Here is a 27,233-nt window from a genome sequence, read left to right as displayed (position 1 = left end):
TGCCAGCTGTGCATTCACCAACAATTCAGGTGTGCATTTACAGCAGGTATGAACTGCTCTGTGAAGGAACCTGGTGTGGCAGAGCAGTGTCTGCACAGAGGAAGGTTTTTTTATTGTGAATGAGCATTTTTTTCCCCAATAACCAAGAGTGTGCAGCCTGCCAGCTTCCACACACACCTGCTCAGCTCCTCTCTTGCTGGTGATGTGTCTGTGTCCTTGACCAACTTTCCTGCCCAGCAAGCACAGCCCCTGCAGCGCTTTCAGCAAGCTGCCCATTGTAGCTCAGCCAGGGGCGGCTGCCTCCAGGCTCTGCTCATACCTGGACGTTCCTCCCTCCCCACTCCAAACTTCAACTTTAAATGAAAAAAGTAAATTAAAAGCGGGGGAAAGGCGGCATTCGCTGATGAAGGCTCTTGCAGCTGCTGGCTGCACTCATCAAAGGGGAGGAAGTGGCAATTACTTCCTTGTAGGAACTGTTTCTGTAATCAAAGCGCTCTGCGGCGGAGCTGCCAACGCCGATTCCCGCCCGGCACAGCCCCTGGCTCATGAGCCACAACAGGAGGCAGCCGGCTGCCCACGCCCTCATCCCTGCACACTTCCACACAAGACACTCACACCTCTGTTTTCCTTGGGACACTCAGGATTTCCTGGTGAGTGAGGGCAGGCCAGGCTGCTGCTGCGGGCACAGTGTCACACTCAGAGCCCAGCAAACTCCCCAGCAACAAGCACAGGTGCTTCCTGCTCCCAGCCCAGAGCATCTTGCCACACTGGGAGGCTGGGAGAGCGAGGGGAACTGGATCACGTTTATGCTGGGAAATGTCCTTCCTGCCCCCACCATTTGCTGTGGTAAGGCTCTTGCAGCCAAACAGGGAAGCATTACTTGGGGCCCATGCATAGACATTCAGGAAGAGTTGAGAAGAGCTCTTCCCAAGGACCTCCCAGGCTCTGGAACCTCTGTGCCTTGTAACACTATTCACAGGGGCTCAGACTTCATGGCAACAAGAAAAACCGTGTGCAAACATGGCACCAGAGAAAACATATCACCAAAAAAAAAAAAAAAAAGGCTTTTTTGTGCTGTTATTTTTTTCCCAATGCTGGCAGTAATAATTTTGTTGAACTTTTTTTGTGTGCACCTTTAAAAAAAAAAAAAACAGTAGATACAATATTTTCTAGAGAAGCTTCTCTTATCCCCTAGAAGAGCACACACTCTAAAGTAGGAAATGAAGCTGGAAGAATAACAGATCTTTGCCCCTCCTATTCTTATTTTTTTGTACACTTTATAAACCCAAGACTTGTCTCAACCAAATAGTATTTTTTTCAGCTTTACTCTTCAGCGTCTTATCCTTTCCTCAGTTACAACGTTATATTCTCCAATTAATGAAGTGTTTAAAATAACAATTTTAATGATGCACCCAAAAAATCTCTGTAACTGTAGCAAGTGGAGTGCACCAGGAAACCCCATCCAAACACCTGGGAAGGCAGAGCAGTAGCACAGAGGGAGGTGCTGGCTCTCTCTCCCTGCTGCTGTGCCCCAGCACAGCCCCGTGACCTTACAGCAGCTGATGTTCTCATCCAGAAGAGAATCTCTTCTGCTTTGTTCATCCCAGCGTGCTCTCCTCCCCCCCAGATTTCGTACAGAGGAATACAAAGAACACAGACACACAAGTTTAGCTTGCTGACATAATGCCCATATTTAATCTTTTAAAACAAGAACAAAATCAAGAATAAAATCAAGAATAAAAATTTCATTTAAGTCATACAGTACATTAATCTTTCAGCAATGACCCAATCTACAGTACTCAAATGCCTGGCATGAAGTCTATTATCTCAGCATTTAACAAGTGTATAACCAGTGACACAGTAAAAGAAGAGCTCACAATACACAGCTAACACAATGAGTTTAGATTTTCTTCTAAGAGTCCAGTTAGGGTTTGTAATACATGGGTCATTTTTGAACCATACTTTAATCAGCTTTTTGTTCAGTCAATCTGTTTGGGGCTTTTTTTTTTTCTGTTATATGAGTTTTTCCATTATGTACAGGAAGATTATTTCAAATGAAATTGCACAAGTTAGAATATCTATCTATAGGCATACATGGTCAATCTAACTAAAAAAATTTAATAAGCAGTAATTACTCAGTCCTGGTTATACATTCCTAAAGGCTTAATAATACAGTTTTAAGAAGAAAAAAAATTAAAACAAAACACAACAAAACACAGCTGTAGGGTGGCAATCTCTGTAAGAAGCCTTCTTCCCTCCCAAAACAACCAAGGGCTAACTGTATTTCCATGTTTGAAATGGGGTTTACAAAGAAGTCATTTCAGCAAATAAACAACAAAAACCATGTGACTGTGTCCTCTCTAAAGTCTGAATGGTTCAATGCATAATTCAGTGAAGCTCTCAAACAAATAATACTGGTAGGATGCAGACTGTTAACAGAAATTAGGACAATATGCCCTGATAGAACATTTGGGTAGCAAAACTGTATGTATGAAAGGGCCATTACCCAGTGGTTAAAGCAGCTTGAAGCAGGACAGCCCTGCCTGGGGAAAGGGTTGGCTCTTCTGCTCCTCAGCCAAGGCTACAGCTCAACTCTCCCCATCCCTTACCAAGCACCTGCCCTGCCTGCCCTCAGCCCCTTCCTCCTGTCTGAGCTGGAATCCCCAGCCCAAGGGCCAGGGGAGCATGCAGGGTGTGAGCTCTCTTCTTCCCATCCCAGATCCTGATGCTGAGCAGCAGGCACGGCTCTGCTTCTGCTGCAGCTCCACCACAGGCAGGAGGGCTCCTCTCAGCCCACCGTGGTGCAGGCAGGAGGGCTCTCTCAGCCCACCACAGGCAGGAGGGCTCTCTCAGCCCACCATAGTGCAGCAGGAGCTCTGCAGGCTGGAGGCTCCCTCCATCCTGGCCCTGACTGCCAGGAGCAGCCGCCCTCCCAAGAGCAGCCAAACACTACAGACCCTGAGGGCTACCTCTAAGGCAAGTTCACTGAACTAGGGTGATGGAGCATCTTCTTCCCACGTTAGCAAAACATAAATGTAACTAATTAACACAACTGCTTTGACTTCTTTTAGTCTCTCTTTTCTGGTGCCAGGTCCTGCTACAAATGAAAAAAACCCCATAGAGAGCTGCTTTCCTAGATGGAAAAGCAGCAGAATTTTACGCCTTGTGGATCTGCCCCGTAATTTGCTACTGGCATAAACAACAAAAAAAAAAAAGTCCCATTTATTTGGTTGGTTTTTGTGGCGTTTTTTTACGAAAAAAACCAAAACATTCCAGACCATCTAATGCACCTTCCCTGCACATCACACACGCTCACATGCACACACACCAATGGAGAACTCCAGAAGAACAGGCATGGGAACCACAAAGCCCAAATGGAGAAAAGACATGGGGAACCTCACACTTCTGTTTTCAATTCTCATTTAGCAATGAAGCAGCAAAATGATGTATTGCAAGAAATAAACAGTCACAGAACACACATACACCCGAATGCAACCATGGGTACATTTTTCCCATTTTTTCTTCTTCTGACAGACGTTGCTATTAATCTGACAGTTTCTTTCTGGCTGTGCTGAAGTTTTTGAAGAGCATCTGGTGCTTATTTAACCTTTATCAAAACACAAGAACCTCAGTGGCAATGGACAATCCATCTCATTAGTGCCACAACCAACCATCTCTGCTTGAGATTCTCTACAAAACCCTTCTGGAAGCTGAATCTGACTGCCTCTTTAGTGCCACTCTTGGTTGTTGTTTTTCTTTTTTTTTAAATTAACAAACACAGCATATTAATGCAAATTTGATGTTTTCTAAAAAATGCTCAGATAATTAGTTCAGCAGTATGCAAAGTGCATCTATTTGGTTCTTTCCATAGATCACCTTCTGTTTTAAGTTTAAATTCCTTCACAGTTTAAAATATTGTGAAGAAATTATATGTATACTTTATGTATAGAACTATTTATATACATACACATATATACACACAACTCTGTACTTTATATAGCCATAAACACTCACTACTTAACTATTTATATTATATACACATGGCATGAACACACGCTCAGTGAAGAGTTGGTGCAGGCTGAAACCATTCCATCGGGTTTAATGGAATAACAACAGTGAGTGAGTTATCAAGAGACACAGACGTACATCTATTAGATAAGTGAAAGACCAATTAAATCAGCTCTTTCATTTTCCTATTAGCACAGGATTGTTCCCACCCCATTCCATGCTCCATAAGCACATACACAGCTACTCTGCATTCAGTTTAGGTGAGAGGGCAGTGGTGGTTCTTTTTCCTAGATGAAAGAAGAGTCCATATTCACTCGGGCTCACCGCAGCCTCTCCTGCAGGAGCGGGCACAGCTGGGCCTGGATGCCGTGCACGATTCCGAGGGCTGCGCCGCCGCCAGCTGAAAGCACCTGCCAAAGCTTTATTGCATGGTTATGGGACAGCTATCAACTGTTCACAGTCTGTGAACTCGCTCCAACAAGTGGTACAACTGTATAAATACATACTTTAGCACAAAACAGTTTAACACGAGGCAAGTCCAAGTACAAATGAGACCTAAAGGCCTATGGGTGAACTTTAAAGGCCAGCAGTTCTTCAGAGTGCATGTTGTTTAAGGAACGCAAGTCGGGTAATTTCAAAAGGAGTTTTGTGAAAATAGAGGCTTCGTTTGGGTGATTTTTCATAATTAAGGTCCTTAATGCACGGATTAGTGTTTCCTGAAGTGCCTCCACAGAATTGACATTTTCTATTCCGGAGCGATCTAAACAAAAGGGCAGGGTGAGAGGGAGAGAGAGAAATTAAAAAACAGGAGGGTAGGGGGGAAAAAATTGACTGAACAGATGTAGCCTGCAACATAAAACCAGGGCAAGAATCCCTTACTAAATTAACAAGCACAAGAAAAATCAGATACTTATGCCAGAAGTTTTAAATCACACACCGAAAGTCTTTCAAAGGTTATTTAGCATTAACTTTTCAAAGTACTAAGTTCATGCCAAACTGGAAGCATTCAATCACTATTTCTGTGATCCCTAACCCATGTTTCCAGAGGATGACAGATTGAAGCAAATGTTTAAATATGTTGCTGAATCACAACTTTCAACCCAAGGAAAAAGACAGGGTGCATGAAAGTAAAAATTTCAAATGTTTCTTAAGGCTAGATATAGAATCCTAAAATTAAACTGAAGGTTTGAGGAGGAAATCCCACTTTGGACAAGCCACAGCTGTTATCTGCACAATGGAATTCTCAGGGGTAAAGGGAGTACAACCCTTCATATGACTGGGCACTATTTCCAAGTGTGTTCTGAAGCACTTAAAAAAATGAAACATGATGCACCCAAAAATTCCCAGCTGAGGAAAAGAAGAATGTCAACATCAAGACAAATATTGTGTTCTCGCATATTGCACTCCCACCACACCTGAAGCACTGCTTTCAAGAGAGCTGTATTTAATCTGAACACACCTGGTATCATTAGGTGGAACCTCAGTAAGCGGCTTGAAAGGATGAATTTTTAAGTAAAACATCTCACCACATAATCATGCACAGTAGCTGGGTTTTTTTCCAAGCTGTAGCTTCTTTTCTTAAACACTATGTAAATTCAGCAGGGCACACAGAGCCGAGTGACTGGCACAAACAGAAATGTGCTTTGATGTGTACATGTTCTTAAGCACTTTGCAGAACTGGGACGTGGAATGACAACAGCTTTCTGGAGTAACACTGAGTCAGATCCTAAAGAGTGGGAATCCCTTCCTTATGCTGTCAGTGCCAATCCCATCAGATTGCTCAGGTGAACAGGCTAGGAAGTCCTCCTGGACTACTCAGTGCAGTTCCCTACTGTTATAGGAAAAATTATTACGTAATCCAATTAAGGATGCATCTTGAAGCAGTTGCATGTGTTTTGTTCCTTTAGGATGATTGTTCCAGAATCTTCTACAATTAGGAGCTGTGGTTACTATGAAGCAATTTTTATTAGCACACATTCCACTTTTCTGTGAAGACTGTCCAATAGGTTTGACAGCTGCTGTCCAAGAGAACATGAGTGAGGAGACATCTCTGCCTTTATTTATTAAATTATCTCTCCTGCTTGTCCCCTGCTCTGCAAAAGCTTTGCTCTATTCTGAGCAGGTACAGTGACATTTGCACAGAACATGCCCAACAGAGTTCCACAAGAGCTCTGGACAGTGAGAACAGCACTGCCTTGCCTCTGAAGGTGGAAGAATGCAGCCCAGCCTCTCCTGGCTGCCCTGGGTGAGTTACTGTAGCCTCCTCACTTCCATTAGTCGAAGTCTTTCTACCCCCTCTCAGTCACTTCCAGTTGCTCCCAGTGGCCAGCAGAAGATTTTAGTATTATGCCAGTAAGGGAGAATAATAGAGGGTGTGTACTTCATATTCTTCTACCACAAAGCAAGACCCTTAGTTAAGGGATTATCTGCTCTCTAGACCTGCACAAACCACATTCCTTCAGCTTTGCTTCCGCCCTGCCTTTTCCTCCTCCAGTGGCCATGATCCACCTTACTACCTCTCCTGCATCTTCAACACATCCAGCCAACTGAAGCCAGAGGTGAAGCATTCTTTTAATTCTGGAACAGCACCAAGATAATTCTTCAGCACCACCCAAGTGTGATCCTGCTTTTTCTTTCTTTGTCATATGACATGGGAAGGAGAGGATGTACAAAGTTACAAACAGTCCTTGCTACTACCCCTGCTTCTTCTGTACATTCTAAATACTACTCCTAAGAGTGGTTATTCATCCAGTGTTAAGTGGAGATGTTTCTCACAAGCATTCTCCCAGCTAGCAGTATTTAGAGACCTAACTTCTTTTTCCATTGGTGGGTTTTGTTTTTTTCTTAGTTTTAATCAACTAAAAGTCTTTAAAAAGATCTTTATTACTGCAGCACCGTACTTTATATTGTGGATCACTTAATCAACATTCAACAGTCACACTCCTTTCTGCTTTTGGAACTGATGTAAATTTTGACTACTATCTTCCTTTCAGTCTTTTCTAAAATAACTTGAGTTCTGAGATGAAGAAGTCATAATGGCCTTTTTCTTCCACCTTCAGTCCTTCTTACACTTATGGCATTTTTCCCTTTGCCTGCATCCCAATGACAATCTCTGATCCTGTTCTTCAACTCTTTATCTCCAATGAAGTGCCACCTCCCCTTACAGGAAATTACTTTTTTGGTTACACTACTCCTCAAAGAGTGGGATGCAGGGATCTGTCTTTCAAGATCTGTTTTATCAACACATGCCCACAATCCTTCAGTTCTATGGGCACCTTCTCCTCCTGGCACTCCCTCTCACTGTAAGCACCTTCCCCAGGAACTCTGCTGAGGCCACTTCTGTTCTGCACTACCTGCCTGAGCATGAAGCCAGCTCATTCACTCACTTGTGCAAAGTAACAACTGCAGCATTTCAATCCAGTCTCATGTAACAGAGCAAAGTTGCTCTGAAAATTTTTGAACTCACAGTGATCATCAGGGTTAGCCTTGTGTCTGGAATACAGCCCCAACACTGACTAATAAAGCTGTACTTTATAAAACCCTATAAAATTTTGTGAAGATGTCCAGGAAGGCCACGATCAGACTGCAGATCAGATCATGAGGCAGCTAAGATAGACAGCAATAATATCCAAAATATGACCTGAAAAACCCTCAACAACTGCAAGAACCCTGAATACCAAACACCTTCTCTTTGTCCTGCTGCATGTCCTGCTGACACCACATGCTGCACATGTTACATGCCATCCCTAAGCCAACCCCTGCTGGGAGCTGGCAATCAGCACAGTGCATTAAAGGCTGGGGAGATGGCACTGTGCTGGAACCATATTTAACAGAACAGATACACCCACTTAGACTGAAAACAGGTGGCAGAGACTGAGATATTCTAGGACCCAGGAGCTGAGCAAGCAAGAAGAATGGCTGTAAGCCTAGTAAGAGTGCACAAGAAGAAAAGAGACCTGGTTGTCAGTCCTTATTTTACAGGCTGCCTGCAGTTCTTGTCAAGAATTTCCAGAGTCTGGGAAGGCAACTAAGACTTCAGGTTTCTCTGTGCTACCTGAACATTTTCATTAACAGATTCCATGCTTCCTTCAGATCATAGTGCCATGTTTCCTTCACACTGCCATTTGTTCTGGCCCTTGAAGCTTGCTAATTCTGTGCCACCCTCTGCTCATTATCATGGCTTACAACCTGAGGAAGCGACAGCTGCCCTGTCCTGTGCTGTGACATTTCAGCTCAGCCATGCACAAAGCTAACAGACTGAACTGTCCTACCTTGTTGCAGAGGCCTCACGTGCCTAACGCACCATGCCCGAGTGCCCTTCCTTGGTAACACATGGATCTAAATTGCTCATGTGAGAGGGCTGCCCTTGTTCAAGGAGTTCAGTGCTCCCAGCTGCGGCCTTGCTGTCTAAGTGGGCACTGTGAGCATTCCTGCTACCTACCCCTAGGAGAGCTTCTTACCCAGGAAGCAGGGATTCTGCATCTTGCATTCCAGGCATTATATGCAGAGCTAATGTACCTAATTTGAGGCTTGAGATAATACTGCAGAAGTAGGTGCTTAATCCTTCTTTGAATCTGGGCCAGGGTGTTCTGTCTATCCAGGGACTGAAACAAGATAGGAGGCTGGTGAAGATGTCAGTGGATTGGCAGGCCTTTAGTGGAGAGAAGTCACGATGCAGATGATGGGGCTTTCTTGCTGACATAGGCAGAGATCAAACTGGTGGATTTAGACTTAAGCAAAATACGCAACAGACTTAAATGACAGCACTGGGAAGCAAAAATACCACAGACTTATGCTGTGCAAGTCAGGAGTAATTTCAGTGATGCTGTCCTGTGAAACTCAGAGGAGCCAGACAAATAGCATCTTAATGGCCATGGAGCAGCTATTCGTTTTTGCATTACACAGAAAGCAGTAGGAAACATACGCCCATTGTCACCTTTTTTTTTTAAAGGCAATATTAGAAAGACTAGGTATCTTAAAAAGTACATTACAGGCTGCTAGTACCTTAAAACCTACTCAAGTGCACTTATACATGAAATAACAGGGTATACATTTTACAGAAAACTTTTAATAGTCACACTCAATTTTTGGCAAAGGTGCAAAAGTTAACTTTCTCTCCTTACCAGCAGATACCAGGACAACCGCTGTAAACAAACTCATCTCCTCATCACTAAGCTGCAGGGCATTTAGTTTCTCACTAAATTCAAACATTGAGTTGAGCAGATCACCAGCTCCCATTGAATGCAAGTCATCCACACTGTACTTCTTGCCACTCAGAAAGGTGACAGTACGTTCCTTTGCATCAAACAAAGATGCAAATCGTACCATTAAAACCTGGAGAAAGAAAAAGGAAGGAAAAAAAGAACAACAAAACCAGATAAATGCAGGTGCATTTGTAGAAAAGCCAAAGAAAAAATTAAACCTTTTAACATCATTCGAAGTGTCTCATTAACCATTCTAAAAGCATTCTATACAGAAACTGTCAGCATGCTATTGAGCTGCAAAACACAGTGCAAGCTCTGGCCCCGTAATCTGAGAGAAACAAACAAGTGACAAAATTAGGGAGTGGATGCAAGGGAGGGGCTACAGCATATGAAAGGCAGGAAAATTAAAATTTAAGCCTCAGACAGCCTGAGCCACACAGACCATGTCATTCATAAATATGCCGGTAGGACAATTTCCTTAAGCCACACAACAGCCAAAGGCACACAGAGCATTAAAAGAAATGTTTACTGGGCCACACTCATGAGGAGCAAAATGAAGGTACTGAACCAGATTCTCACTTGGCATAAAGTGGAGCAGCTCTATGGAAACAATGCTGATTTACACCACCTGATGATCGGGCCCCCTAGGCATTCTTTGGAAAAGTACCATGCCACATCACTGTACCCACAGGAATGCTAATGAGCTCTGCTAGAAAGGAGCCACATGTACAGCTTTGAAGAGGCTGGGGAAGCACAGCTTGAGATGGCACCTGGTCTGCAGCAACTGGGAATACCCCTTTGGTACAAGCACCTGGGCTGGAGCAGTTGAGGTGTGCTAAACTTACCCCTTTGGGCTGAAATTTCTCTTGTGGTTTCTCAGTTGTACTGTGAATGTTTCCCTCTGGAATGGCTTGTAAAGTTTCATTTGCTCAGGTTCAACAACCTTATTTACATTTCCAAGGTTTAAGTTGCACAGAACAACTTTCTTATTTGAAGAAAATTAACTAACTGGCATTGGTTAAAACTTCAGACTCACTGTAATCTCTTGGTGTGACAGCTGTCTCTTCTCATTTGCCCTATTAACTGCATGAATTCAAATGTTTACTACAGGTGAGAGGAGAACCAGGTTTTCAAAGACTAGTACCTTTGACAAGCTTAAAGAAAGGAGCGTTCAGAACAAACAAAAATATTTGAGAATTCAAACACTGTTCATGCACATGACATGACCTGCTCCTAAATTTAACGAGCCAAACAACATGCAGCAACCTCGATGGACAGAGGAGCACTATATACTATCCACTTTGGTCAGCTAAGCTATCTGTCCTTTGATGACATTAACTACAGAGTGCAGAAACCCAGATGCAGAAGCCATCAGAATACAACAGAAACAGGCAAAGGGCAGGCAGACAAAGCTGAACTTGTGCATTAGCACAGACCCACCAGGTATCCAGCAACCTTTCAGTTCAAAATGGTTTTCTCCCTATAGAACTGGGCTTTAGAAACATCTTTAAATAACAGGAGCAACCAGGATTAGTGCTGATATTCAAAACTGAGGCCCATAAAGTCGCGCTGACTTATTCCTAGGTAAAGACCCCACCTATTTCAGTGCCACCATTCTAAACAAAGAAGAACAGTTTGGACTATGGCATAGCACAGGATTGATTCATCCCACTTCACTTCAAACCAGGCTCATACTTGTGCATGCTGAGGACACACCTGGTCAATCCTATCACCTGACCATAGCAACACAGGCACATAAAAACCTCCACTCTGGAAGGTTGCTTGATCATGTCCCTAGCAGCTGTAGTCAAATCTGAGTCACTACTCAAAGGGATCCAAGGCCCTTGTTAGCTCTACCATCAATTACATTTGGAGGGGAGGTGGAGGAGGGCCCACTCAAAACCAGTCGAGTTCCTTATTTTAGGCTCAGTGCTGTTTCTGAGCTGGCTCTCAGAAGAAGCCATGCAAATGCCACCACGATACACTGAGCTCCCCAGTACTCCCAGTTCTGAGAGACCTTTACAGCTTGCCTGTGTGTGAATATAAATATAGCTGTGCAGCTTCTGCACCAACATTGTCTCCATGTGTCCTCGTACCCTCACAGGAACAGGCACTCCTCAAACATGAACTGCTAAGAAGCACAGTGCCAAGCCAGCCATACCAGACCTGGAGGCAGCACTTTCACTCAGGTTCTTCTATTAACATGCAGACATTGGAATGTCCTGGTTCAGTTACCCAGAAGACAGAAATGACCTTGAACGCACCAGGCTTTCAAGATGCTTCTGCCTCTATTGCAATGGTTTCGTTAATCCTGTTGTGGATTTTTCTCCACTGTTCTGCAGCCCTACCTTATTTTTTTTTCCTGTTGCTAAGATGCCACATAGGCCTTTAACTGCAAGTTGTAGCTCACCAACAGGAATCATTAATGTTTCTTATAAATAAGTGAATAGTGACAAGCATGCAGCCATACATTATTACTAATTCCCTGGATACAGAAACCTCCTTATCAGCAGGGCTTGTAACCAGCAAAAAAAGCACAGGAGTGAGGCCTGAGAAAAGCTTCAGGTGAAGGAAGGCCAAGACAAAATGCTTTACTTGCAAAACATGAAAGTTTGGCTTTACATTATAGAGACAGTTCAAGCCAAATTTTTCACTCTCCTCCTCCTTTCCAGAGGAAGGAACCAACATTTTTGTGAAAGGTAAAAGTAGTGCAGAAGCAAAAATACAGTCCTTTCACTACAGGAGTTGTAGATGAATATTAAAAGGTCAAGAGTAAGTATAACAGAAAAAAATACATAACAGCAAAATGAAGGAAACAAGAAAACTAAGAGACTCCAGGCAACAAGTCTTCCTGTATAACTTTTATCTTCCAACCCAACAATTATTCATTTTAGAACTGAGCTGTATAAATGCAGACAGAAGACCCAACACATCACACAAGAAATGTCTTCATTTCAGGTAAATATAAAATCCAGCATCTCTCTTTGAAAGAGTAAATAATGTAAACAAGAGCAAAAGCATCACCAATGCTACACTCCCCAGAAAAGCACAGTAACACCAAATACTTGGGACTTCGGCTCCTCTGACCCTCTCTATTCAAATTTCACATTTTAATATTTATGAAATGTGTTCTCTCTACTAAAATTTCACATTTGAATATTTATGAAACATGTACGGTCTCCAGTAGACACAAGGGTCTGGAAGGGCAACTAAAACATGATGTAAAGGTCATCTAGTGAAGGTCACTAATTATAAAACAGCACCAAGCTCTGTGGTATCATTTCCAAATTAATACCACTAATTCACATATACGTCATGACCACAAGTGGATGCAATTAACCACGAGGACCTAGTGGGATTAGTCTAGAGTAAGTCAGGCTGCAGCTGGCACACAGCATCTACAGAGCTGCAGCAGAACACGTATTTATCATTGTTACTGCATTGGACATGGGTGCTTCAGACACTCCCAAGGTGCCACCTAAGTGGGGACTGGACAGGATTGGATACTCTGGCTTTTGCAGGAAGCAGAGTGGCACAAGGAAGGACATGCAGAGCAGTAAACACATTCCTTGACAACACCTGTAAGTCAGACAGCTTTCTAACCTATCCACCCTTTCAGATGCAGTACAGCTCTCCAGAGTAAGCAAAGGTAGCTAGAAACCCATAATTATGCATTTATTCACGTCCAGGAAGGAGGGAAGAGTAGAAGGGCTGAGTAGTTTTGAGCTCAGCGGAAGAAGGACAGGTCACCAAAGTCTGACCAAACAGATCCCTCCGACACCATCACCTCAGAGAAGGCTCAGAGCATCCATGAACAAGGTGGTTTCACCTGATGCACCCCAGTTCTATTTGTACAGGGTCAGACTGATGCACAGCTTGTCAGGTTTGGAATACACACACAGTGGTCTCACCTCAAAGGTCCCAGCCTTCAGAAGATTGACCTGGTCATGCTGGGAGAGGTCTCGGAAACCTGGGATGCGCTTGGCAAACTCCACCACTTCCTTTACTGCAGGAGTAAAACTCATGGAAAACTCTTCCCAGATTTCATGGCCAGACTTGTTTGGGTCCACATGGGGAGTCTTACTCATTGGGCAGACCTGATGTTTGCAAAACACAGACAGAAAACAACTTTTAAAGGTATCATCATTCCAAATACTGACAAATACTCAAGAGAAACACGTTTATTATTCAGCAAAAGTCTGCAATAATGACACGGAGAAAAAAGGAGATCAGTATTCATCAATCATTCCCAAAGAAACTGGATTTCTTCCCCTTGCTTTAAAACAAACAAAAAAATCCACAGGATTTTTAGCAATCTGTTTATAAATTCGTTAACTCTGGAAGCTACAACACTGTGTACTGCAAAAGACCTGACACAACCAAGGTTATGCTATTCTTCCCTGATCTCAACTGATCTGCTCTGACATCTGAATTTCTCTTTACTTGTATTATCCCTGTAATTTCACAGTAAATAGCAATTTCACAATCAATCAGTTGCAATCTCACAGTCACTACGACATTCATTCTCCTATCTTTCTTGTTCTGCAGGCAACTGAAGTGCTTCAGTCAAGGCGACAAAGATGTCAACACCAGAGCAAGAAAGCAAGCCTTGGTTTCCTGAGTCACAGGTTTACACCCTCATTACAAGGATAACCCTCTTCTGCAAGTTTGCTTTTACTTGTATCACTGAAGGAGAACACCAAGGAACTGGTATTCCAGTATTTCTCAGTCACAAGATAATAAAATGCTCTTTCTTTTATACAAATATACAGCAATTTTTTGTAGGAAAGTCTGAATCCATTACAGTGAGATCAGACATATCAGTCAGGGCTGACTGCCAATAAATTCCCTCTGCAAGATCCAACCAGAAGCTCTGCGATATTTTCAGTTCTAGCTTCTAAAATTTACATCTTTTAATGAAGCTTAAACCTTTTAATATTCATTTCACCTGTCACCATCAAGGACAAAAATTCCTTTTAAGTATTCCTCACAAGTATACTAAATGGTGTATGTAATCCTCCATAATGTCAGCAAAACAAAGAGAAAACAGTGAAATAAATTAGCAATTCCTCAGAGCTGTGCTATTTTTTCAGGGCATCTTGAATATGGTAACTGCCTAGCAATTCTTTGCGTGGGAGGTCCCAAGATTACAAGACTTAATATTTTGGCAAAAGAAAAGGTCTAGGCACACAACCAAAAGGACAGCAGATGCCAACCACTGCTCTGCCTGTGATATTGCAATGGTTCACACATAGGTACTGTTATAAATACAGCACTTTCCAAAAATAAGGAATGTCTGGTTCAGTACCCTGCTCTGTAATGGACACAAAAATCACCTCAATTTCTCTTTCTACAACAGCATACCCTTACCCACAGGCACTCAGTCCCAAAGGGAAACTACCACTTCCACACCCAGTGCATTGTGTCTGTGGTCTCTTGATAGACCTCAGCCCAAGAACCAAAATATTTCAAGTTAGAGGAGACCCATAGGGATTGAGTCCAACTCCGTGCTCCTTGCAGAACCACCTAAAACTAAATCATATGCCTAAGAGTTCCATCCAGGCACTCCCTGAACTCTGACAGGCTTCCTATGGAAGCAGTTGTCAGCTTGTACAGTCACCAGTTCTCTTCAGAGGAACCTCTTCAGGAATGACCTGTTCTGCTTTTCTGGTTACAGGGTTATTGAGTAAAAACGACCAAACCCCTGAACATTTGTCTCCATACAGGTTCAGAGCCTAATTACTTGCCCTTATTGCTGATGACTCATTTTGGTCAGATTCTGAACTCACTGAGTTCTTGGGCAAAACCCTCATTCATATCAGGGATGTGGGGCGGGGAGGGAGCTGCAGTGCTCTGCTGGATATGGCTTTGTCTCTTGATCACTGATTAACTCCTGCCTGCAGCTGCCATGCACAGGTCAACCTGACTGGTTGAGTCTCTGCAAGGCAGCACCACTCCCTGCCCGCCCATACTGCCAGGCTTAACCTCAGCTTCTCAGGAGTGCCAAGAATGCCGCTGTAGTGACACCACATACTTTCCCTGCAAGGAAGAAAAGGCTAGGAATTATTATTTGCCATGTTGCAGCACCTGGAGTCTGGAGTCTGCAATTAAGGTCAGACCCTGCTAGGGATGGCATGGTCTATATATGCAGTAGACAAAAAGATCTTTTTTTTTTTTTTTTTTGAGAAAAACCCAAAAAACCAAAAAAGCCCCCATGGAAGTGCAGCACCAAAATAAACACCTTGACTGTGGAGACCTTTGGGGGTCTTCAAGAACATGTGAAGGATCTTCACAAAGTAGGAGGCAGAAAAACACTGGCAGCTCAAGTACCTCAGAAAGGTCAGGGGCTCGCGCTTCACACCAGGAGCGCAGGATGAGAACGAGGATGTTATGTTCTGTCATCCCAGGCTCCAGTGATAAAGAGAAGGACAATCTATTTTAAGGGGCTTACAGAACTGGTTGCCTGAATGGCAGAGAAACAGCAGGTGCAAGGCAAATGAGAGGGACCTGTTAAGCAAAGGCAAAAAAAACACCCAACTAAACCAAACCAACACCCATATGCAAAAAACCAGGAAGCATCCTTGTTAGGAATTCAGTGAGAAAATGATCTAGCAAAGTCATCTAAGGTACCCAGAAGTGTGTCCAGAGCCTCATTTGCATAAGTACTACAGAGAAGACCCTGAACTTCTCTCTAATGGTTTAACTGTGCATCTTCCCCCTGCCTCTGTTCAGATGTGAACATGTTCTACAGTGTAAAGGATGCACAGCCTCATTAAAACAAATAAAATAAAAAAATCACCAAAAAAGCAGCCTACCCTGCAACAGAGATTTTAAAGCCCATAGTAAGGCCTGTAGACTGGCTTATAATCCTAGCCCTGGGGTTTGACCCCAGAAATTTGCTCTTAAAACCCTTAAAGGAAATACAGTACCTCTGACTGTACAGATTATTTGAAAGTAAAGTCTTCAAAAGGACCAAGTGAAAAGGGGAATTTATAAACTCCTGTTTTCATTTTAAAGTCAAGTCACATAAAAAACCCATGACTTTTTTTCAGCCAATACTCTTTGATGTTATTTTACTTTCAGTTAGCTAGAAACCAAGCCAAGAAACCCTATTACTTGTATGATTTCAAATCCTTCACATCTTGAGCCATTTTTGTCCCTGATCACAATTTGCACTATCAAACTTGTGTCACCCTTTAAAATTTCAGCAGTTGTGCCAACTGTGTGCAGCTTCACTGACTACTGAGGCACAGCTGGATCACACCCACCAACAACTAAGTCAAATCAAACAACTGATATCAATATACCAGATGCATTCTTCCTCCAGTGCTGCAAGAGTAAGTGGCGTTCTTGTTTGGAGAAAAGCCATCTTCTGGGATCCTCTCACACATTCGCTGAGTGTAACCACTGGTGAAGTTCATGCAGTGGCTGTTTGTGAAGCACACAGGGTGCCCACTTGGATAATGCATTGTGCTTCTCCCTTTGTACTGTCCACCAAGGTGCTGCTCCCTGTCAGGGTACTGAGGGCCACCAAGGCCACCAACACAGTGCTCGCTGCTCAGCATGTAGTGCTCGGTGCTCTTTGACACCCTCTCCCCACTCTGGGGCTGCATCATCTCTGCTGGGTTTTGGGACTGTTCTTGGTTGTACATGAAAGTGTCCTTGTGGGCCCTGGTGACCATGCCGATCACCTCCTCCTTGGCCATGTCAGCACTAGGAGGGGGAGAAGGGCTTTTGATAGTTTCTCGCTCTTGTTTGGGCTTGGAGGAAAGATCTTCTTGAGGTGCTTGGTCTTGATGTTCTGCCAATGCTTCGTTGGGCAAGTGACCGCTGAACTGACTGTTCATCATGGTTTTCATGGCACTCTGCATTTCAATCAACATCCTCTGTTTTTCACGTTTGGGAATACGGCCAAATCGAACAGCTACCGAGGTGGAGAAACGGATAGTGGTGGAAAGGGGGAAAAAAAAAAAGAAAAAAAGAAAAAAGTCAGTCCTGAAAGCGTTAGCATGCACACACAAAATAACACACCCCAACAAAAAAATCCTGTCTTTTAAGGCAAGATTTTAACTGCTCTCACCAATACTACAGCTTGGGTATTACCAGTGAAGTTAAAGAGCTTTTGGGGCACAGGACTGGCATGAATACAAATGTATGGCATTGTTTAGGGAGAAGGCAGCTCTAAGGCACACAGTCTGTAATGCCTTTTCCCCTTTTGCCTCAACCCTGGCTATGCAGCTATGCATTATACACATAGTTGTGTTAACTGCAGAAGTGTCTTTATTAAATCAGCACACCTTCATGAGCTGATAATTAGCTGAATGTAAACACAGTTCATATCATCTTTGCATAGAAGTCCTACAAGACAGGTCCTTACGGATCAATTACGTAACTTACCAAAACAAGAGAATCAAAGCTGAATGAAGCTTACCTTGGCAAATTTTCTTGGTAACTTTGACTTGAAAAGGACACTTTCTGCTGGCAAGGGGATGGGCATCATTGTGGCTGCAGCACTTTTGACCCTGTCCTAGGGAATCTACAACTGCCTCTACCACCCTGTCCAACCGCAGCCGCACAAGGGCTCATAACCAGTTTCGACTGATGTAATTATGCAGCAGTCCGTCATTAATGTAACTCTCTTTCATTAAAGCAGGTGCAACCTTGTGCGCAAACAAGCGCCTAGGGGATGAAATAACTCCTATGCACGACAAGAACTCGGAACAATTATTTAAAATAAGTTCTGGCACTCCACCCACTAAATTATTAACAGCCTGAGATTCCTAGTTCTTGTGAAATAAACACCCAGAGAAAATTTAAAAGTGAAACAGAAGGAAGAGTTCTGGTTGTGGCAGTAAGTTGTAGCACACAAATGAACTACACTTTCAGTATTATTTATTAAAATGGCTCAAGGAGTGGACAGCAAGCAAGGCGGTCAGAGGCACAGACCGATATCAACATTTCCTCCTTGCCTTTCCTCTCCCTCTAAGAAAAGAAAGAAAGAAAGAAAAAAAAAAGGAGCAGATACATGCTCATCCTATACACCCAAAGCTAACTCTTTAGGCTCTATGGTGACTACTCTAAAGCTATCAGGTTGGGCAGAATTCCCTTTCATTGAAAAAGTAATAGTAACAAAAGAAAATAGAAAAAAAAAAAAAAACAAAAGACAAAAAAAAAAAGAAAAATATGAGTCTTGTTCAGATTCAGGTAGGATACAGCTGTAAGTCTTAACATTAAACAAAAACTGAGACACTTGTTACAACCATCCCCCTAGCAGGCCACTGCAGCACATCCCACTGCATCAGCTCCACAGGCAGAGAGGTCAGCTCTGCAGCTGCCTGCAGTACCACCTCACCAGCCCAGGACACTCATGGAGCAAAAAGACAAGCTGAACTAAATGCTCTCAGACAGGGAACCTCTCCTTGACAATAGGCCTTGGCTGCATTAGCTGTCATTAAGACCTCAGCAATTGTTTTTGAGGTGGGCAGCAGATTCCCTCTCAGAGGATCCCTGCTCAGTACAGGAACGTACCATCTCTTGACATCCCAACAGACAGGCATTTTTTGAAACGACACTGCTGGCATCTGTTCCTATTCATTCTCATTATAGAACAGTTGTTATTCTTCAAGCACTTCTTATACTGGATGTTTTGCTGAATGCTTCTTCTGAAAAAACCCTGTAAACAAGCAAAAAAACCCCACAACTATCATTACAGCACATGTCAAATGCTTCCACCAAGATTCGTGTCTCTGCGAGCACAGTAAACCTCACTGCATCGCATCAGCAGCTTCAGAGCCATCAGCCCCAAGAGATTTTAAAGAACTTGGTACTCCTCATGACTTACTTCCCCTTTGTGTGTGATCTGTATGTAATGTGAACTAGTTATGATTTCTAATTACAGAAGATGCTAAGTCGCTCCCTGCAGAGTCAGCACCTAAGAGCAGAGTATCTCCAATATTACCCCTATCACTGCACCAACAGTTCCTAAGACATGCTCTCAAACACCTATGACATCAAGTGCAAAGGTGGGAGTCAAAACAACTTATTCTGACTTCCATCTCTGCAGTTTGCAATGTTACAGATTAAGAAAACACATATGTAGTTCTGGCTTTCCTCGTGGTAAAGAACTGCTTTTCCAAAGCTGTTTTGTTCTGTGTCCCAGCCCAGGTGACAACTCACACCCACTATCTGTTAATGCCATTAACATGCACATGTCTTGCGTGACACGGTCCTTACCACCTCTGCTTCCAGCTCTTGCTCTCTGCTGTGCGCTCCAAGTCAGGCAGGACTGGACAAGGGGTGGGAACAGAAAGTACTGCAGAGTCTGGAAAATGCTGTATACTCCTAAGCGGTTTGCCTGTTCCCTACAGCTTCTGAAATTTCTCATATTTAACAGAGAGCTATACCAAAACCTGTTTTGGCAGTATCACCCCTTTTTCCCCTATGGGGAGAATTTGAGCATTTCACCAGCAGAAAGGTGAGCAGAAATATAGCTCACCTTGCAGCCCTCACAGGCATGAACACCATAATGAAATCCTGAAGCGACATCTCCACAGACTTTGCAAAGAAGAACCATGCCATTAAATTCTAGAATCAAACAAAAAAGTCAAGGATATAGAAACCAGTGACAACCGCAGGAACACATTTCCAGCTTTTAAAACCTGGACTTAAATTGAAATATGTCAGGTCAGTTCAACACATGAAAAAATACAGCCGAAGAACAGACAACATGAATGTACAAACCCCCTGAACAGTTCAGAAGGTACCAGTGCAAGGGTGGGGGGAAAAGAGGACAAACATGAAGCACTCAAACAAACAGGGAGAAAGCACACATTCACTGGGCTGCCAGAGTAGCACTGCACTCAGCAGCAGAAAAAGAAAGTCTGCTTACATTTAAGCACTTTTAAAAGGACCATTCAGTTAACTAGGCCACCAAAGTTCAGGCTCAATCTGTTTTTTCCATCAGGACAAGAAAGCCTGTGAAAGGCTACAGTTTCCCCAACAGAGAATAAATACTTTTTCTTAAAAACCAGAAATACTAAAGGACACTTTAGAATATATTCAACACTGGCTATACACTGTACCTATCTGATAACAATTTAGGATAACTCAGCCATATCTACATTTGTAGAGACCACTCATTTGAGTGCATACCCAGAATGGCTTGCAAACTTGAAAATACCTTCTCAATCCCATAAAAATGCTCATGGCTTGGGTTTTTTTAAGCTTTTCCCCACCTAGTTTATTTCAGCTTGTCAATAAAATTTTTTTGCAAGTTCTTAGTGCTGGTCTAACATGGGTTTCACTGAAGCCAATGAGAATTTTACCAGTGATTTTAGTAACCACAAAGTTACCTTAATTCAACAGAGACAGCTGGAAATAGTCCCACAGAAACATATTCTACCAGAAGAGTAACTTATTTGACATTTGGGTTTCATTTGTAAAGTGGAACTAAAACCTTTTTTTTTTTAAGGTTTTCAAAAAGAAAAAGAGCCAAACCACAACTTTTTCTTTTTTTTTTTTTTAAGCATAGTTAGTACAGAGCTAAAAAAGTTACCTATCTAGCTGAACAATTTACAACAGGTTTCATTTCAGGAACCTCTGCCCTGATACCAAAAATCTAGTTACTTAAGAATTTTTTAAAAAAGGTTCTTACTAAGAACTTAAGATAGGAATACTTAAAAAAAAAAACCCCAAACAACAACGCAACAAAAAAAAACCTATTTGAGGTAGAACTATTAGACAGTTATTCTAGCTTCATAACAATCCAAAACAATAAAACAGTTCTGCCAGTAAAAGAATTCAGCCTCCAAAAGACTAAATTCTAGCTGTTTGCTGAATCACTCATTCCAATACTTATTTTGAATCCTGCCCTTCCAAAACTGTTCAAATATACTTCTCTATCACTGATCTTTTCTGATTACCAAAAGAAGTGTGAAGTAAATATGTAGAGATAGATTGTTATGTGTATTTTAAAAGGCCATTCTTTAGTTCCAGTTTATTAGTATTTTGTTTTTCACATCCACAGAATTATGACTTGGAATCAAAAAGATAACTGTTCCACCCACAGCTATAAAAGTATTACGCTTGGGTAATTTATTTTGTTCCTCACAGCTGGTGGGGGAGGGAAGGTGAAGGAGCAGGGGACAGAGTATGAAAGAACAGAAAAACTAGATTTCCAAGACAGCTCCATAAATACTCCTGAAGGCAATTTCTGATTATATCACCTTTACTTCATCACTTCTTCTTAACAGACTCTTTGATTTTCCGAAGATCAGTTTTCACTAGTGACAATTTGAAGTAAAGCTGGACTGTATTTATGGGCTGTTTGAGGTTGGCAGCAATGGGACCCCCATCGTATGAGCATTGGCAATGGCAATACCTTATGCATTACCACACACATAATGCCAAAAGATAAACATGGAGGCTTTGCTATGCACCTACACCACAAGCCAAAGGGAGACCTGGTTGTAACACACGGGGCTGTAACACAGAAGGGGAAAATGGTGTTTTCAGGAACTGGCACCAAACATACTTGTGACTCCATTATGGCCTTTTGTCAAACCAGCAACACTTGACTGGTTTGTTTTAATAGTCTCCTCCAGCCGATCGCTCTTGGGCGCCCCGTCAGAGCCTTCACTGCTCCGGCCATTGCATCCGCCTTCCGAGGAGGAGCTGTTTGGAGGAGATGGAACAGGCGAAGAGGACGACTGGAAACCGCTGTCTGAGCTCTCGCTGTGACATGAGGCTGGGCTAGATGCCGAGCTCGAAGAGCTGATGTAAGCTATCACACCCCCTAAGGCAAGAAAAAAAAGGCAGCACGTAGTGACATAACCAGCAGACATGCACCGCTGCCATGTGAGCCACGCCGTGACCCAGCACCACCAGATCAGCCATTACGTGCTCCTGGGAGCACTCCCTGCCCTCCCTCTCTCCCTCAAGCTTGTTTGTCTCCATTCGTTTTCTACCGCTGACCTCCCAGTCTGCCTCATCCCCTTCTCCCATCCTACCAGCCTCCTCTGGTCCAGGCCAGGATGAAATGGCATAACCAAAAGATGGAGCAACAAGCCATGGTGCTGGAAGGATGGGGCAGCAGGGACAGGGCATGGAGTGACCCAGAGAGGGTTTCCCTGGCCACCCTCTGAGCAGAGCTCATCTGGAGCCAGAGCCAAGACAGGATCTTACAGCGCTGTGGAGCCAGAATGCAAACAAGCTAGGTTAGGGACAGAAATAGGGCAGAGAGAAAGACTTCATGCAGGCTACACGCCAGAGGCACAGAAAGGAAGGGCTGGGAGGTGCTCACGATGCAGAAGGAAAGGGGGCAAGGGAAGGAAATAGCACTGCAGTCTGGTTAGCCTACTGAACGCCATTTGACGGACTGCAAGCCTTTGTAGCCTTCCTAGCAGCAGCTAAACTCCGAGTGCCAGGCTGCTATTTGCAAACAGCCTCTGTCCTGCCGCATCTTGCAATCTGACACACTTGAGAATCCCTCCTATGAAACAGCTTTTTGTCCTCAGGCAGATCTGGGAGCAGTTCTGGCTTTTCACAGGCTCCTTCTTCTTGCTCGTAAGCAAGAGAAATTGTTTGCACTTCATATGAGTTTGTCTCCAAGACTCAGCATTTCAAAAGTCAATATAAAAACATTTGATATTTCACTCAAGAATTTCAAAAGTCATAGCCATGAAACTGTTTAAATAAATTACACTCAGTATGTTCTACATTTTATGCCCTTATTGCTCAGTAGACTCTCTTCACTGATGACTCAGGACATTGCAGCAAGGCACTCCACACACCAGTAAGAATTCAAAACTTTAAAAGGGCCATGCACTGCCTGCCTTTGAAAGAGAAAAGCACTGGTGTCTGTAGAATCCTTGATCAATATAACTGGCACGGCAGGCAGAGGCTGTAGCATCTTACATCAGCCATACCCTCCTCACAGATAAAAAGCAGTGGTATTATACAACCCTGAAACATCACTGCTTGCAGGGACCAATTCTGACTTACAATTTTTCAGTACTTTTATTAGACATAACGGTCCCTTTGCAGCAGCAAAGCTGGCCCACTTCCTCTTCAACATTTCATTTTTTCTACCAAGTAAACCTTTGGCAGGAGGGTTCCCTAAACAGGACACAGCCCAGGAGCTCCTGGCAGCGCTGCCTGGGAGCAGAAGTCAGACCAAGGGGCCATGTGACACGTGCAGGACAGACAGACTGCTCACGTTCCCAGACAGCAGTGTCCCTGCACCCTGCCACACGGGCTGGTCCTGCACAGATTTTTTTTTTTATTATTTTTTTTTTTAAGAAATCCTCCACTCAGCATAGCACGCATTCCGGATCAGGTTTTCGGAGAAAGGAGGATTGGCAAGGGGGGGGGGGTCATGAGTTCAGCCAGGGCATGAGAAGCAAGGCATCATCAGGCACCCGTGCTGGGCTAAGGCACCACCTGTTTGACAAAGGTCTGTGCCATCCCCCAGCGCCGCACGCGTCTCTGCCAGGTGCCAGGGCAAAGCTCACTGTTCACCTGGCCTCAGGGAGGCACCGGGCTTCCCAGCAGGCGCCATCCTTATCGGCAGGGGCAGATCGGGACACGCAAGCAAGCACAGCCAGCCCCTGCAGGGAGCTCCACGTTTCTCCACGCTGCCACCGCGCCCCATTATCTTTAAACCCTGCTCGTAAAAGAGATGCTCTTTTCCCTCAAGGGTAGGGCCAATGTCACCGAGGAGCACAGAAAGTGTGTGCCTGTGGGGCAGTTTCACCCCTCTTCTCCTCAGAGCTGGAGGAGCTCCAGAGAGCTGGGCTGCTCTGGCACCCTACAGAGCTTGGCAGGCTTGCCAGCGTCACAGTCGCAATTCCTCGTACTTTCTGTTATTTTAGAAATTACACTTCCCTGTAAACCCTGCTTTTGTTTGGTCAGCAGTCAAAAGTTGACTCTCACGCAGAGCGCAGGGTGACATCTCAGAACAAAGAGCACAGACACGGAGCACGTACACGTGCACACGGACGCCGGCACTCCGCAGAGAGGGGGCACCGGGCTGCTCGGTGGGGGAGGCCGCCCCGGTTCTGGGAATTGCCAGGGATTTTCCTAGGGAACCCACCTGCCAGAGGGTGGTGAAATGAGTCCTCTGGGCTACGCGATACTGCTGCTGCAGCGGCGGCACCGCCGGCTCGACGACAAGGACCCTTTGGACTCTATCTGGCGGGATTTACTTTAGGGATGGGGCGGGGGGCACCGCAACCTGCTGGTGCTCCATTAACACAGATCGGGCAAGCGGTAACGCCGCAGGGGCGCCAAGCAGGCGGCGAGCTGCCCGGGCGATCCAACCGGCCTGCGGGACGCTGCGGCTGCAGGGGCTCCCCGCGGGCAGCCCCGATCTCCCCGGCTAACAAAGCGGGAAGGGAGCGCGCTCGCCGTGCCCGCAGCCGCCCTCCCGCCTCACCCCATTCCACCGCACCGGGGCTGCGGCTTTTCCCTGCCGCGGTCACGCGGCGCCGGGGCTGGGAGAGCCGGGCCCGCCCTGCGCTGCCCCCGGGCCGCCCCCTCCCCGTTACACAACACCGCCCCCGCGCATCGGGACGGGCCGCGTGCCGCCGCCGCCGCCGCCGCACACGGCCGCACCGCGTGTCCCCCCGCGACCCCGCGCACTCCCCCGCATCGCGCCGCGCCGCCGGCCGCCCGGACACCCCCCGCTCCACCGCGGCGGGGGCGGAGCCGCGGGAGCCGCGGGGGCGGGGCCGCCCGGCGCCGCAGCTGCGGCGCGGCCCCACGTGTCCCCGGCGCGCCCCCGCCGCCGCCGCCGCCCCGAATGTAGGTCACCAAAACAGCGGCCGCCCGCGCGCCTCACGTGTCCGCGCCGCTCGCCGCCTCGCGCCGCCGCCCCGCCGCTATTATGCAATGCGCGCGTCACCGCCCCGCGCGGCCAATGAGCGGGCGCGCCGCGCGGAACGTAAACACAGCGCGCACATGGCTCGCCCGGCGGGTCCATGTGAGGCGGCGCGGGGCCGTCCCGGCCACCAGCGGGGCCGGGGCCGGGCAGCGCCGCCGCCCGCCGCGTTCCCCCCGCCCCGCCGCGCCCCGGCCGACCCCCGCCCGCACCCCCGCGCCCGCCCGGCCCCGCGGGACCATCCCGCACAGCTGCCCCCCGCGGCGGCCGGCCTCGCTTACCCGCGCTGACTTCCATGGCGACCTCCTCCCGCAGGGGCACGGGCGGCGCCGCGCTGGGTTCCGCCGGGCCCGGCTCGGCTCCGGTCGGCGCGGCGCGGCTCCGCTCGGTCGTTGTCTTCCCAGCTCCGTGTCCCCGCCGCAGCCCTACATGCAGTCGGCGGGAGGCTGGCTGGCACAGAGAGGGAGGGAGGCGACCGCGCTGTCTCCTGTCAGAGCAGCGGGTGCGCGTCCCCGCCGCGGCGCCCTCCCCTTTACAACAAAAGCGCTCTCGGGGAGCCGCGCAGAGCGAGTGCGGCACCGCCGCCCGCCCCGCCCCGCCTCTGCCCCGCCCCGCCCCGGCGGCCGCCCCGCCCCGCCCCCGGCCGCCCCCCTCACCCAGTGACACACTTTCCGCGCCGGCGGCCCCGCTCACGTGCGGCGGGAGCGTGCGGCAGCGCGGGGCACTGCGGCGGCGGCGGCCGCGGGGGCAGCGCCGAGCGGGCTCCCCCCGCCCCTCGCCGGGACAGCCCCGCCGGGGTCACCGCCGCTGCCGCAGCCGCAGCCGGAGCGGCGCTCGCCCACCGCGGCCGCGGGGCAAGGTGAGGGGCGGCGGTGTGTGTGTGTGTGTGTGTCAGCTGCTCCGGCGCTGAGCACCGGCAGGAAATGCCACCGCTGTGACTGCCGCAGCTGACGAGCTCCCTCCTATCCCGACACGGGCATCTGACAGCTCCCAATTCCAACTGTCAGCGCTCCGTGCCCTTTTAACCGCGTGTTTTCTCACTGCCTGGAAAAGGGAATATCCGGGAGAGACCCTTCTCGGCAGCGCACACACACCGCTGCAGCCATAGTCTCTCCCTCTGCCGCCATAGGGAGAGGCCATCCCAATCTCCGTCTCTCCTGTTTTCTGCCAGGTCGTGATTTTGTCACTCCCAGAGCGATTCCAGCCTCTAATACCTTATACCATGCAGTGATGTCCCTGGGAACAGATCCCCCGCTACGGGGGAGGGATGCGCCTCCAGAGGACCTAAAGCAGGGGTGCCCCCACCGGGGCCCCCAGACTCCCGCTCCCAGAAGGAAACCCGCGAAGAAAATGCACCACAACAAAAAAGGGAGCAGAAACTTGGGGAATGCTCTCCATTAAGCTAATACGGAACCCAAAGTGAAGCTCTGGCCCTCCCTGACTCCGGGGTTCAGAGGCAGATGCGTGGCTTCATGGACTATATTGACCTCCAAACTGAGAGCAAGGCAGTGGAGTTAAATGAGGTTAGCCAGTGGAGGTTAAATGCAGCTAAATGTAGTTTACTGCCTCCTAATTTGGGTGAGTTTCCTCTCCTCTCAAATTAGGTAAACAGGTCAGTTTGTGTGAGCTTCATTGCTTCTCAAATAAGGTAAGAGGGTGAGTTTTCCCATTTTCCTGTGCGTGGTCAGCAGCTGGGAGGCATACAGCTTTCCTCTTGGTCCACACTCACTATCCATCACTATCTCCAGACCCTTCATTCCCCAGCCCCAATTTCCTACCGAAAAAGCTCCTCATATTCCCAGTTCTCCTCCTCATACCAGTTTTAAACTACATTTCCTAAGCCCTGCCATGCTGCCCTCTGGGCTCTTGTACAGTCCCTGCCTGCATGACTGGCAGCCAAGCAGAGCTGCCTGCCCTGGGCACGGTCAGGTGCAGGGCACAATGGCCCACACTCCCTTCCCGTGCTCAGGGCTCTGGCTCGCTCCTCTGCCTGGCTGCTGGTCCTTGTGGACAGAGCACAAATAAAACATATTTGATATCAGCCTATCACGGCATCTCAAACCTCTCAACAGATTAAATTGGCCTACAGACTCAAAGCAGAAGGTAGTGAATACATCAAATGCTATTAGAAAACCAGCTTGGAC

General features: G+C 46.4%; 1 protein-coding gene across 1 annotated transcript; it reads right to left on the bottom strand.

Annotated features, from left to right (window-relative positions):
• Nucleotides 1-1,666: 1,666 nt before the first annotated feature.
• Nucleotides 1,667-25,625, bottom strand: NR1D2 (nuclear receptor subfamily 1 group D member 2). Its single transcript, XM_059486804.1, has 8 exons — nt 25,371-25,625; nt 21,745-22,005; nt 19,708-19,796; nt 18,741-18,885; nt 16,520-17,136; nt 13,124-13,309; nt 9,132-9,342; nt 1,667-4,768 (listed from the first exon to the last, which is right to left on the bottom strand). The coding sequence occupies exons 1-8, from the start codon at nt 25,384-25,386 to the stop codon at nt 4,572-4,574; spliced, it is 1,722 nt and encodes a 573-aa protein (XP_059342787.1). The 5' UTR covers nt 25,387-25,625; the 3' UTR covers nt 1,667-4,571.
• Nucleotides 25,626-27,233: the final 1,608 nt, after the last annotated feature.

Source organism: Ammospiza nelsoni, chromosome 1 (genome assembly GCF_027579445.1).
Source record: "Ammospiza nelsoni isolate bAmmNel1 chromosome 1, bAmmNel1.pri, whole genome shotgun sequence".
In the NCBI taxonomy this organism is placed as follows: Eukaryota; Metazoa; Chordata; class Aves; order Passeriformes; family Passerellidae; genus Ammospiza; species Ammospiza nelsoni.
Note: the sequence above shows the minus strand (reverse complement) of the source record. Positions and strands in the feature narration are given on the sequence as shown.